This window comes from Peromyscus leucopus, chromosome 15 (assembly GCF_004664715.2).
Source record: "Peromyscus leucopus breed LL Stock chromosome 15, UCI_PerLeu_2.1, whole genome shotgun sequence".
In the NCBI taxonomy this organism is placed as follows: domain Eukaryota; kingdom Metazoa; phylum Chordata; class Mammalia; order Rodentia; family Cricetidae; genus Peromyscus; species Peromyscus leucopus.
In genome coordinates, this window is record NC_051076.1 from 61,015,232 (window position 1) to 61,028,764 (window position 13,533).

The following is a 13,533-nucleotide window of genomic DNA, read 5'->3' on the forward strand; positions in this document are numbered from 1 at the left end:
CACCTCAAGAGTATGCCAGGCAGGAAGATGGTGAATTATAGACCAGGAAAGGGGACTCACAGAGCCAAGAGCTGGCTGGACACAATTCAAAACTGGAATAACAAAGGAACATACTTGGAGCATGTCAGTACCACCAAGATCACTAACAATAAAGACAGGTGTTTCCAACAAGTGTCTGACTTGGCTTCCATCTAACTGCAATGCCTGCATTCTGAGCACACACCCTAGTACCAATAATCTCAACAGGGAGTACTGAGGAAAATAAGGAACACACTCATGTTTCAACCACCTATCTTCAACCAACAGGCACAGGAGAGTTAAACTCAGTCCACTCCCTTCCCTGTGTAAATGTGGTGAGTGGATCCTACCACTGGCCAAGAGTGAGCGGCTCCTGAGGGGAAACTGCTGAATCAAGTGAAATCCAAGTAAAGGTCTTTAGTTACCAAGAGTTTCCAGATTTTTTCTCAGCAAAGAAACGCTCAGAATCTTCAGGCAAATTTATCCTGCCTATATCCTTGCTACAGAGTAAGACTATCTCAAAAAACCCAAACTAGAAACTTTCCTCTTTCCTAGATGTTATCTAAACAAACTGTCTCCATAATGCAGGAGCCTGAGTTATCTCATCAACAAACCATGTTCCAACCGTGCATACATAGGCAGTGGCTTATTCCTCAGGTTGGCTAAGGAATAAAATCAGAATTTAAATTCTCAGGTAAGAAAATACACTTTTTGAAACTTCTAAAGGCAAGGTATCTGTAACTAATGAAAACATTTCAAACTGGTTCTATAAAGCAAATCTTAACTAGTCCTATTTTTAGTTCAAAGGGAATAGATAGGTCCAAAAGTTTGGGAGTTCGGTATAGCTACTATGTGTTGGCACAAAGTATGTACTCATGATGTATCATGGAAGACATCTTAGAAGGCTGAATATTCTCAATACCAGGAAAGACTGGGATGCACACGCACTGCTTTTAAGGGTAGCCGGGACTGGCACCATCGCCCTTCATCGCTAAAATCTGCTGCTAGGAGACATGCAAGGTCTTCTTCTCCACCAGTGGGCACTGCTGCCGAGTCTGTAATGCAGGTCTCCAAGAAGACCTCTACAAACACACACTCCTTTGCTTTGGTCCTGAAAACAGCACGTGTTAGTAGCTAAGGCAAGTATTTAGGAAGCACATATTGATTTTGGAAAATTAGCTGAGAGGTAGACAGGAAGCCTCTGATTACAATGTGCTTTTGTTAAAAGGTCACGAACCTAGGGAAACACACCTTAAGAATGAATCACTCTTTTATAGGACAATTTAAAGAGAATGCTTTTTAATATTTTCAAGTATTAAAAAAACTCATCAAAAATGAATCACCTTAACAGTACTTCGCACATGTGAAATTCACGCCTAAGTTTGATACTATTTTGGTTATTTATGGCTACTTACAAGACTCACAATAGAATGTCCATTCACTGAGTCTTTTTTCTTTGGTAGAGTCTAATGGGACCATGCAGATGAACTATTTTATGCAAACAAGATGGTTCAAGCAAACTCATGGTGATATAAATCATGAGGGTTTTCCTTAGTGGAAAGGGAACGTAAGAGGATTCACACACTATCCCCATTGTGGTTTTAGCATCTTGGTCAGAGGTTGCAGAGTTTGAATAGTTCACACAATCCTGTAAAAATCATGACTGACTGCCTTTTAATAAATAGTCATTGTAAAGAATTACATTTACAGAGTGGAAAGTGAATACATAGCATTTCAAAGTCAATTCTGGAAGTACTAAGTGTACTGATCCACAGCATATACACTATCTGTTTAACTGTCCGTCATTAGCACCAATAAGATTCAACAAAATTACCTTTATTCCCATATCTTAAAAACAAAAACAAAAACACCCCCAACACATTTCTGAAAATCCTTAGTGAAGTTTAACTATATAGTCCCAGACCTTAAATATTCACATTGTTTTCTATGTCATACTGAAAATAAGTTCACTACTACTTTTCTGGATATTCTTTACAAAAGCTGATTAAAATTCCTGGCATCACTCCCAATGATACAGTAGCATGACCACCCCATGTCAGTTCACATGATGCTCTGTCGAGGTTTCACATCTAAATCACCAAGAACAAAACCCTTCCCTCCCTCGCCTCGCACTGTTTAATTCTATGCTAGTCTTTGAATATGTTCCACAGTAAAACTGTAGCTGCATCAGAATCACCATGTTTATGATACAATAGTATACCACCACAACAAAATCACATAGTAACAGATTACTGATGCAAGAAAAAACAGAGTGAGGATGAGCCTGCTAGGCTGAGTTCCCACAAAGAGGCTCCTGACATCCCAAGTTCAAATAACATTGACAAAATAATCAACAATTTCTTTAAAAAACAAACAAACAAACAGCTACTGGCAAATTAGGTAATTGCTAAATAAAAGTAGAGTACAAGGCTCAACTCTAATATTTACAACCACAACATACTTGAATAAAATTACAATTGTGCACAGATCAGTGGCTTTATAACAAAACAGTTCATATACAGAGGAAAACTATGATTCAATACAAGTTGAATCCGACCCATCTTAAGAGACTCAACAGCTAAGACTTACCACAGAAATAAATTCAAGATTGGGCAAGAGACAAGAGCCATATTATTGGTGCTTACACCAAAATGTAGACAAGTCCATCTATCCCCTGACCAGGCGTCAGGGGACAGTGCCAGCATCACCTCGATGAGAAAGAACCTTCTGAGATGTGCAAACAAATGTAAAACCTCCAGCAGGGTCTTGCCTGAGGCTGGCCTTTTTCCTTACATTTTCCTGATAATGACCATAAGCTATAAATACAGGTACAATGCACAGTCAGCAATGTGTTCTTTTTATTTATTGTTAGAATATAAAAGAATCAAGAGAGCAGAGGTTTCATTTCATTTGTATAAGGAAGACTGCATTTACCTGAAAAAGAAATACGGTATCTCTCTCGCTTTCACATACTCATTCACTCTCTCTCTCCATGGGAAGAGTATATTCAAGACTATGGTGTCACTGCAAACGTTAAAGGAAAAGAGATTCCTGTTCACTGCTAGAATCGGTAGTGTCAAAGTTCTTGAAGAAATGGACCAATTCTTCCCTGGGAGTTCCTGTGAGCTAAGTCACAGTCATCCTCATCCCCATTATTAACTGCTCTTCTCCAGCACTGCACAAGCCAACAAACATTTAAATGCACTTCACATCAAGTGTATGTAAACTTTATTTTTTTTTTCCTCTTCAGCCTTCAGAAATCAGGGGCTGATTCTGCAGCCAATCTGGTCAGAACCTCTGAAGGCAAACTGAGCACTTCCCAGTGTTAAGGGCCACCTGTGGCACCGCATCCCCGCCTAGTAGTGAAGTGTCCCCTCAGCGGCTTCCAGTAAGGCCTAGAGTTTAAGGTTAACATAAAAAAGTGCCACTTGTGTTTTAGATTAGTGATGGACTCTGACGAGAGAAAATAAAGTTATTCTGTATATTGTTATACTTACAAGCAGCTCCGATCCTGAGTATTTATGGTAATATCTACACATACAAAAATGTATGTACATTTTTCTCCACTTCCTTGTAAACAGTTGTCAGTATACTGTTTTATCCCTTTATCACTGAGACATGCAAACCATACATACAAGTATAAATACACAAAAGGAAACAGTTGACACTCATTCAAAGCCAAGCAACAAAAATAACAGCTACAGTATTCAAATCATAAATAACAACAGCTTGAGGCAGCTTAGACTCCTAGCAGCAGCCAGCCATTCATCCTAATGTTCTTAGCTGCATCTTCCATGCGTTTACAGGACTGTAACACTATGGTGTGTGGAGACAGACTCGTTTCCTATCATCTCTTCTTTTCAGAGGGGAGAATAAAGCAGCACTTACAAACACGGAAGCAGTGGCCCCACTGCTGGATCAGGAGGAAGCTTCCATTCCAACCGTTTTTAAATTCAAAAGAAAGGAAGAGTTGACCTAAACAAGTGATTACATATTCATTCCTTGGGCACTTAGCAGCGAGTCCAGCATGTCGAATGTGTCTTTGTAGTCCAAATGCTGGCTGCTTGTACTGTACTCGTGATTGGCCTCAGGACCGTGGGGCTCCACTGGTTTCTTGTCCAGTTTCACGAGGGTGCTGAGATGTCCGTAGCCCACCTGGTATGTGACAGGGGGAGGAGGGGGTAAGGGATGGTTAAAAACAGAGCTGTGAGAGGATAGATACTGCTTAACAGAGGAAGAACTAGATGAACTACCTGAACTTTTGGAACTTTTGCTCATTTTGGAGTGGTGGTTGTGGGAGGCATCGTTGACATGCAGCTTCTTCCTTGCACTGGAGCTGGAGGAGATGCCTTCTGGGCCCAGGCCTACAGGACTCCTCAGCACAGTGGGTGGCATCCCATCAGCAGCATGCTTAACGCTGCCACTGCCGACACCGCTGCCTCCTCCTCCACCTCCTCCTCCACCGTGCATGTGCAAGTGCTTGTGGCTGCTGTGGTGGCGATTGGCAAGGTGCTCCTTGTGCTTCTCCTTGTGGTCTCTGCTGATGTGTGGGCTCGAGTGCTTGCTCTTCCCGCTGCCTTCGTCAGAAGAGCTGTGTCTTTCCGAGGACGACACTTTGATCTTCATCTTCAGCTCTTCTTTACTGGGACCTTTATCAGGCGGTGGGATGGGAAGGCGTAACTTCAGCGATCCACTCTTTTCCTTTTTCTCGGCCATGCTTCTCTCAGGTTTGTCGGAGTTGGCGATGGCAAGTTTCATTTTAATGGGAGAAGTGACAGAGCTGCCCGCGACAGCCTGGGCTGGCCCATGTCTGTGCTGCTGCTCTGCATGGGCAGCTATGTAATGACCCCTTGTGTCCAGGTCGAGGGTTTCCAGCTTCCGCTTCTCTCTGTACTTATCTAAAGACATTTTCTGAGGTGCTAATCCGGGAGCAGCAGGGATGGGCCCATGGTGCTTGCTGCCCCCGGATTTGTGAGCATATTCTTGCTTAGCCGATGGAGGCTCGGCAACTTTGTCCGGCCTGTGATGCAATCCTGAATGCAGTGTCATTGAAGGTCCCTGCTGGAAGCTGAGGTACTGGCTCCCAGAGAGAGTGGACTCCTGTTTCTGAGTGTATACCGGGTCTGTCCTGGCTGAATCTGGATGCTGAGGCCATTCCTGGTGTGATGAGGACAAACTGTATGAGGTACTGGGCATTCCTGTTGCCAGTATCGACAGACTATCAGATGCACGGCTGTCCTGAACACAAGTACTTCCCGAACTTAGAGGTACTGGAGCAGGGAAGGTTGATGTTGAAGGTTTCTGGAAACTTGGGTTGGCAGGCCCACCAGTGACACTATCTACTAACAGGGAATTCTGGACCAGAGATGGACCGAGCAGTGGTGTCTCTGATGCTGGTCCATCTACTTTTGGTTTCTTAGCCATAGCCTAGTTAAATGAGAAACAAGACAATGACAGCAGGGGTTAATACAAGTCTTTGCTTGTAAGACTAGAGCAAGTACACAGAAATAAAACCACTAGGCTCAAAGGTCTAAGGCAACGATGAATGTCACAGAAGACTCGAAGTTTGGAGAATCAGATACAATTACATCCTAACCCAGCACTTGAGACAGTAACTTGTGTAGGCTTTAGCCTCACTTGTAAAGCTAAGGGAGTTTCCCCATGACTGATAATAATAATAAAAATAAAAAAAAAAGCTATGACATGGAGTCCACTGGACACAGGAGCTGAGTAAGTATGAGCACCTGCAGTCCAAGTGTGGTATACCATAGGAAAATACTGCAAAGCGCAGTATTTCATCATTCCATTTCAAACCGTTTGCTAGGTAATTGCCAGAGGAGTGACAAACTGATACATTTTGTTAAATCCTGCCAATTCTCTTACCCTCCAGTTTCGAATCCTCTTCAACCTACTAGGCGTTTTCTCCAATATTTGTAGAAACTCATGTGTTAGCTCTAAAAATAAAATTTAAATTTAAAGCTTAGACGGTGCCTTTAGGATCTGAACTTCTCTCAAGTGGGCAATATTTAAAAGGGGTCCTAAGAGCTCATCTCATTATAAAGAGAAAGAATAGCTTCACAATGAAGAATTCAACACCACTGTTATACCACGTGACCAGCATGGTGGTAAGACACACTGAGTCAACACTGTCCCATGCTTTGAGAGGCAAGCAAGGCACCCAAGGCACAACTGACTTGTGCAGCATCCTTGCCAAGAACACTCAATCTCAATCATGAAAAACTATCTAAAGGTTGTCATAGCATGACAACTAACCAAACTCAGCCTGCAAAGGGATGAGGTGTAGCTCAGTGGTACTTGCCTAGCACATAGGAGACTCTGGGTTCAATGCCCAGCACCCCAGACAATGACGACTGTATTATACCACCGTCACCAAGATCAGTCTATAAAAATTATGCTAAAGAGCATTCATCAACTAAACTCTACATCAACCATCAATTTCAGATGGAACTTCCTCAGTAATTCCAAGACTGTTTCCTTTTTAATCTCAGGAGCTTTTTGAGCAAGTCTAGATAAAATAAAATATTCAGTGCTGGGAACTCTGTTTACTTTTGGGTCCAGTGTGAATGAGGATGTTCTGCTTCAAATTTCCTGCACAAATTTTGTCTGCACATAGCAGACAAAAATGCAAGCTTTGCCTTTCCTAAGTATCTTATTCTGTCAAATTTTGTAATAACCTGTTAATGTAAACAAATAAGCTCATGCACTATAGAGTATGAGGTCTAAAATAGTGGCCTTTCTCCTATCTCTCTCTCCATCTCTCCATCCATCCATTGACAGGGACTCATGTATAGCCTAGGCTGGCCTGGGAGTATGGCCTCAAACTGACTCTCCTGACTCCAACTTCTAGGGACTTCTTTACTGAGATCTTTCTTCCTTAGAGCTAAACTACAGACAGAATGAGACACAAACCACTTTACACATATACCCATACTCACATGCAGGGAATCTTACAATTAGGCTAAATCTGAGCCAATGCTGTTTGGGGGCAGTTACTAAATATATAGCTTCAGGAAGTAATAATAGTAGAAATAGTACAGACAATTCAAGACAACTTGATCAAAACAAATTATGGTACTATTTTAATATACTGAGTTTCAACTTCCAAATCAATCCTGAACTTGAGCCTATACAGACTAGAAGTGGAGGAAAACCCAGGTGGCTCTGAGGTCAACGATGTAAGGTAAGTGTCCATATGGCAGATGACTCACTGCTCTTGACAGCCGAGGTCAGACAGTGATGACACAGTAACTGGACTTTTCAAGGACAGGGCAAAGGGAGCCAATGAAAAGGCCTTTACTGGTTGTTAGATTTGCTTTCCTCCAAATAAACTGAATAAAACCAACCATTTAAAAACAGCATCTTCAGCTGTTAGCTCAGCTTGTTAGAGCATGACAGGTGACAGGAACAGGAATATATATATCTATATCTATCTATATATCTCCCACTCCCGAGAGGAGAAATAAAAAGATTCACGGTTTATACACGGGGCAGGCCAACTGTAGCCAGTTAGGCAAATGTGACCTGCAGCCCCACTACTGACTCCTGCTCAGCTGATGTGGAGCTCTATTCCCAACAGAAACCCCACTGCCCCACAGACTCCAGAACTCAGGGCTCTGCACTTCCATAGTAAGTTAGTGTTTTTAATAGTAACCAGGTGAAGCCTGGCTCCCCACCAACCTTTCCCTTGTAAATAGAGACTGGGAGTCTAAAGAGAAGATGCCGAAAACCTGGCATCTGCTTCAGTTTGTTGTCTACTCTCTTTCCGAAACCTAGCACCTGCTGGAGAGTGCTAATCACTCATCTCAACAATCTGTCTCATTTTTAAATCGGTGACTACTGTTTCTTACCAGAGACCCTCCAATCTCAGGTTCACAACTGGCAGGACTTGTACTATTTATTCCCAACTAATTAATGTAAGAGAACATCGTAAGGGAAAAGCCCTTGGCCTAATGTTTCAGTTTATAGAGGAATTAGTACCCAGCTTTGAGCTTACACTTCTCAAAGTGCTTGGCATTGAGCCCAGGACCTGGTAGGTTCCAAGGACACATTTATTCCCTAGCTATACCCTAGTCCCAGTTAACACGGTTCCAACTCAACAAAATCAGTGTCCCTTAACAGCTCCTATCTAACAAACAAAACGAACTGTATGTAGTATCTCCAGCTTATTCTTTGTTTTACTTCTGTGAGACAGGGTCTCACTGTGTATTCCTGGATGGCCTTGAACCCTGGATCTATCTGCCTCTGTCTCCCAATTACTGAGATTAACAGTATGTGCCCCTACACCCAGTCTAGCTTATTCGTGTTCCATCAACCTCCAGTATTTAATGGGGTAAGGGGACAAATTAGAACAAGATACAGTGACTCCTCTTTTTTGAAAATGCCATAATGAAACTCATTCATTACATTACTTTGTACACAAACGTTAAGATAATAAAATTTAAAAGTTCTATTTACTGAGAAACCCTAAAAGGGCTTTCTGTGAACTGGTGGTTAGTAAACATTTGATGGTTGATGTGGTTCATAGGTTCCATATTTCAATGTACTCCTAATTGTACTTCCAAGTTCTTCCACCAAATTACTAAAAGGGAATTAAATCCAAGCTTTTAAAGAGATGTTATCTTCTGAAATCTGAATACTAATGAATTAAAGGACATCTGGGATTAACACTGGAACCACTGTGGTATACCTGTGGACTGACCAGCACTGGTAATACTTCAGGTAGGCAACACATATACAGAAAAAGCTTACAGTATATTCTTTACATAGAAAAGGACCTCTTCCCTCTGCTTACCATCTAGCAGCTCTAGGGTAACCGTAGGGTCCACATATTCCCACCAGTGCTTTCCATCCGTTGACACAGGGATCTCCCAATTGGACCATTTGCAAGCCAAATGAATGCACACACATGCTATGACCGTGGGTTTGTACTGGAGACAGAAGGTCGTAAGATGCAAACTGGTGTAGAGCAGGTTTAAAAGTGGAGGGCCACAACAATTCAAAATATGTAAGACAAAGAAAACATTGCCAGTAAGACCAAAGCAAACATAAAATGAGAAGTGCTTTTCTTTACATAATGATATTCTATTAAATTCAGAGCTAAAACTACTGAAAATTATAATAAAAACCCTTTACATAATGAAATACTTCCCTCATTCTCACCCCTCCATAGCATAGTAATATTTTATTTACATGATTAATATTAATAAATTTTTTGTTTTAAAACCTAACAAAGTATTATACAAAGGAAAAACTATATTTACAATAATCATCATATACAAAATATAACCTTTTAAACCTTTTTTTGTGGTAGGTAGTCTTGGTTCTTTTTTTTAACATTACAGCAAAAATATAAAGACGTTATAAAACAAAGCAATTTTCACAGCACAATCAAAGATCAGACCATTTGATGTGGCTTAACAGCAGAAATACTTCTTAGTAAGTCAGAGCTTTCAGTTCATGTAAAATTCTGTGTCTGTGCCAGCAAAGGATCAAAGAGAACTTACCTTTGGCCATAAAATTCCAAGGCTCAAAATAGGCCAATACTAGTAAATATTATCTTTCCTTTTCATTATGTCCCAACAATTGGGCACATGACATTTCATAGGTTAGCTTTTTAAACCAAGTTTTTTGAGACAGGGTCTCATGTAGCCCAGACTGGCCTCAAACTCTCTATGTAGTCAAGGACAACCCTGAAATCCTGATCTTGTCTCCATCTTCCAGGGCTGGGATGACAGGGACATGCCACCATGCCCAGCAAACTAAGTTTTGCTAATCCAAAAAGGTAGTTTGGTTCCCATTTCCACAGTGCCCACTTAAAAAACTTTCAACATTTAATACCAATCCAGAACAGAATTATACATTCAATTTTAGAGCCTCCTTCAAACTATTCTTCTCTTTAGAATAGATTAAACAATTACTAAAGAGCCACAAATACATACTACATTTTTACTTTCTATAAATGGAAAAGCGGGACTTAAAAAATAAAAAAAAAGATTGTATCTCTGCAAGCCTAGGCACTGATAATACTTGACTATTTCTAATTTGCTATTTGGAATATTATCTGGAACAAGTCCCAAATCACATAAATTTTACTTAAGAAACTTTAGCAATTATTTTAAAAGACTGGATCAATGTGAAAATTAAAAAAGAATGTCATTTAACTATAATTGTAAACTAGAAATAGCTTTATACTTACCAAGTTTCTAGGTTAAGTTTAGCTCTGTGTAATCTTTAGCTGCTATTCAGGCTACCAAGTTTAGACTTATGCACTCACAAATCGAGAATATGCCACCAGAAAGCACCACTACACTTCACAGTGTGCATTTAACCCCTCTGTGCCCAAAGTCCCTTGTACAATACACCGCAAAGCAACCAGGAAGGTACCACCACAGTAGATGGTCCAGTCTCCTGTTGCAACAAGGGCAAGAGACACGTTGAGGGGGCCCTGCATTAAAGGAAGCTATAGTGTGCTACAACAGTGCAACAAAGAGGGTCAGGATAACAACCTGTTGGTAGCCATGAAATAGGATGTCTGTGCCAAATCCTTGCTTGCTGTAAGAAAAGAAAGAAGAGCGAAGACAACGTCATCAGCTTCAGCGTATAAACACCACCCAACTCTCAATACAACAAGACATCAAAGATTTGTACACAAAAAGTAAAATTTACTTACTACTTACAAATATCACAAGAGCGCCATCATTTTCTATACTACTGACAATCTTCAACAACATTCACTCAAATGTTTCTTGCTATCCCCCATAGATCTGAGAAACAAGCCGATTTGCTTTTAGCTAGGCTAAACTTGTTACTAAGTTAAGCATCTAGTCAGCTAAAAGTTGAAATAAAGCATTCTCCTGGATTAAAAAAAACAAAAAACAAAAAACAAAAAGAAGAAGAAGAAAAGATTTTTGAAGTCTAATACAAAATACAAAGAGTTGCCTGCCAAACTTAATCCTGTCATCATTATTTAGGCTGGCTTAAATTTCCTTCAAAATGGAACAAAGCAGCCCCCACCCCCCACTCAGAGCACATGCTGTTTACACATGAACAGAATGTAGGCAGCCCCACTACACTTGTTTAACTTACAAACTCCAACTAGAGATAATACCTAGAAAGAGGAGTATTCTAGGGGGAATAAGGATGCTTCCTACACTGGTCTCCAACAGGAAAGGAATTTTTAACTAGTTTCTTAAGACATTAAATAGTTTTCCTTCCCTTCTCCTACCCCATATTCTCCCCAAAAAGGAAGGACCTCACCAGCCCCACCCCCACCCCTTCTGTTCAAAAATCACTGTTCACCTAGCGTGGTAGCCCCGAACCCCATCCTCTCTAGTCCCCAGACTCTTTCCCCTCCTGGTTTTCACTCTTGGCACCTGTAATCCCCGCTGCCCCATGTGATCATCAAGGGAAGGTTTAACAAAAGGGACTGGGTCTGGCAGAGCTGTGCTAAGGAAGACTGTCAGAGCACCAGAGGTCTTGGAGGCAGGGTGACTTAAGTATGGCATTCTTTCCTGGTGGGGAGGGAAGGAGAGATCAGAGTGAAAGATCCCTGTAAAATGACAACAGCCAATTCTGCAGCAAAGTAGCAACTGTCTCCTCTGGAGCGGGAGGTGAGGGCTTTACATGAATCACATCTACCCACCACCAAACAAACAAGCACCCCATAGAAGAATAAAAACATTCAATTGTGGCATCACATCTCCTAAGGACGGTATCTAAATTCAATACACAGGAATGAAGGGCAACTGTTCTTGTTAGTTCAAAGTCATAACAGAACAAAAGAAACAAAGACACTAAAGATGAAAGAACATCTTTAAAGGGAAGAAGCTCAGCTACCTCAAAGCTGAGTCAGATAGAGCTCTCCCCCACCCCTGCACCAACCCATGAGAGCACGCACGCACGCACGCACGCACGCACGCACGCACACTTTGTATTCTATTCAAGGTTCATGCTACATAGACTTTAGCAGAACATCAAATCTGTAGTTTTTGTGAAGTGTTAATTTAAAATACAGCTTATTTCCTAAGGCAATACATAAACCTTTGCTAAACACACACTAGTATCTTTCTTCATTAGGCTCTTGACTTAGAGCAAATTACATGGTGTGCTACTTTGCAAAGACGAGTTTATTCTTTCAAGTTTTCAGGGAGATCAACCTACAAGCTTTTCTTAACATCTACAACTAGTTAAGTTAGCTATTTAATTTTGTACTACCCTGTAACTAGGGAAGAGAATGTGCTACAAAATATATCTGTATGATTGTGAAGAACAGGAAGCATAATTAAAATACTGTGGTTTACAAGTGATTGACTGATAATGTGTGATCCTAGGATTAAATAAGAGTCTTAGAACTCTACTGTTAGCAAGGGTGCTGGTTATGAAGACTCTAGGCTTGTTTTCCAATGCTACCATTAGTAAAAGAAAATGCTATCTAGATATAAAACGAATTCAATTTAGAATGAATGAGACTATTGAGCTAAATACTAATGCACACACACACACACACGCACGCACGCACGCACGCACGCACGCACGCACGCACACTTTCCAAACCAAAAAACCCCAAGGTCTTTAAAAGTATTATCCATTTTTTTAAAAAAATAAACCTTAAAAGTCCTGCAAGTAAGAGACCAAAACCACAGGATCTTATTTTCAAAAAGAGAAAAAGAACAGAAGTGGTCCCTAGAGGCTGTGATGTGCCCACAAACAACCCAAACGGGAACCAGAGCAACACTGGCAACCTGTGGGAAGAGTTCTAGAGCCACAGCAAATGCAAAGGGCTGCTGCTCACATGTGGCTTCATAGGAACCACAGTGGTATATGATATGTTTTGTTAGTTTTCTCCATTATCACACAGAAGCAACCAAATGCACTTGGAGAAGCGCATACATACAGATGAAACAGCATTCATACAGTAGATGAGTACTATTTCAAAATGACATTTGCCCCTCCCTCCCACTTTTTGAGACAAGGTTTCTCTGTGTAGCCCTAGCTATCCTGGAACTCACTTTGTAGACCAGGCTGGCCTCAAACTGACAGAGATCCACCTGTCTCTACCTCCTAGGTGCTGGGATTAAAGAAGTGTGCCACAACTGCCCAGCTTATATTTGCCCTTCTTAATAAAACCCAAAGACTAGAAGAATACATTGCATCCATACCAATCCTAGAGGGAAAAAACCATCAACATTCATCCCAGGTGGCTGAGGGACCACTCACCTCTTACTAATTGGGTGCATTTCACTACATCTGTGTGTGGGTGTTCAATGGTGATCTCAAAACCTGAAATGAGAAGCACTTTTTTTCCCAACTACTTACCATTACAATACTTGCCTGGGCAATGCAGTTCACCATATGATCATGTATAATACACTCTTCAGTATTAAAGGGAAATCCAAAGCCAACATTAAAGCTTCTCATTGCTGACATGTCCATTACCCTCCAGAATAAAGGATAACTAATTTCTTATGTCTTAATAGGAAAACAGACAATTATTTA

The 13,533-nt window shown here is 41.0% G+C and overlaps 1 protein-coding gene across 6 annotated transcripts in view; it reads right to left on the bottom strand.

Annotated features, from left to right (window-relative positions):
• Positions 1-1,300: 1,300 nt before the first annotated feature.
• Ccnt2 (cyclin T2) overlaps positions 1,301-13,533 on the bottom strand; it is a 32,598-nt gene continuing 20,365 nt past the window's right edge. The window contains exons 1-6 of one of the 6 annotated variants that reach the window (XM_028874933.2): positions 13,255-13,481; positions 10,709-10,802; positions 10,545-10,590; positions 8,831-8,994; positions 5,902-5,972; positions 1,301-5,445 (exon numbers count right to left, since the gene is read on the bottom strand). In XM_028874933.2, coding sequence (XP_028730766.1) covers positions 4,006-5,445; positions 5,902-5,972; positions 8,831-8,994; positions 10,545-10,590; positions 10,709-10,769 — 1,782 coding nt within the window. In that variant the 5' untranslated portion in view covers positions 10,770-10,802; positions 13,255-13,481 and the 3' untranslated portion in view covers positions 1,301-4,005. Of the gene's footprint in view, positions 5,446-5,901; positions 5,973-8,830; positions 8,995-10,234; positions 10,591-10,708; positions 12,905-13,254; positions 13,482-13,533 lie in introns of those variants that run through there. The other 5 variants (XM_028874931.2, XM_028874930.2, XM_028874932.2 and 2 more) reach the window with 5 other exon arrangements.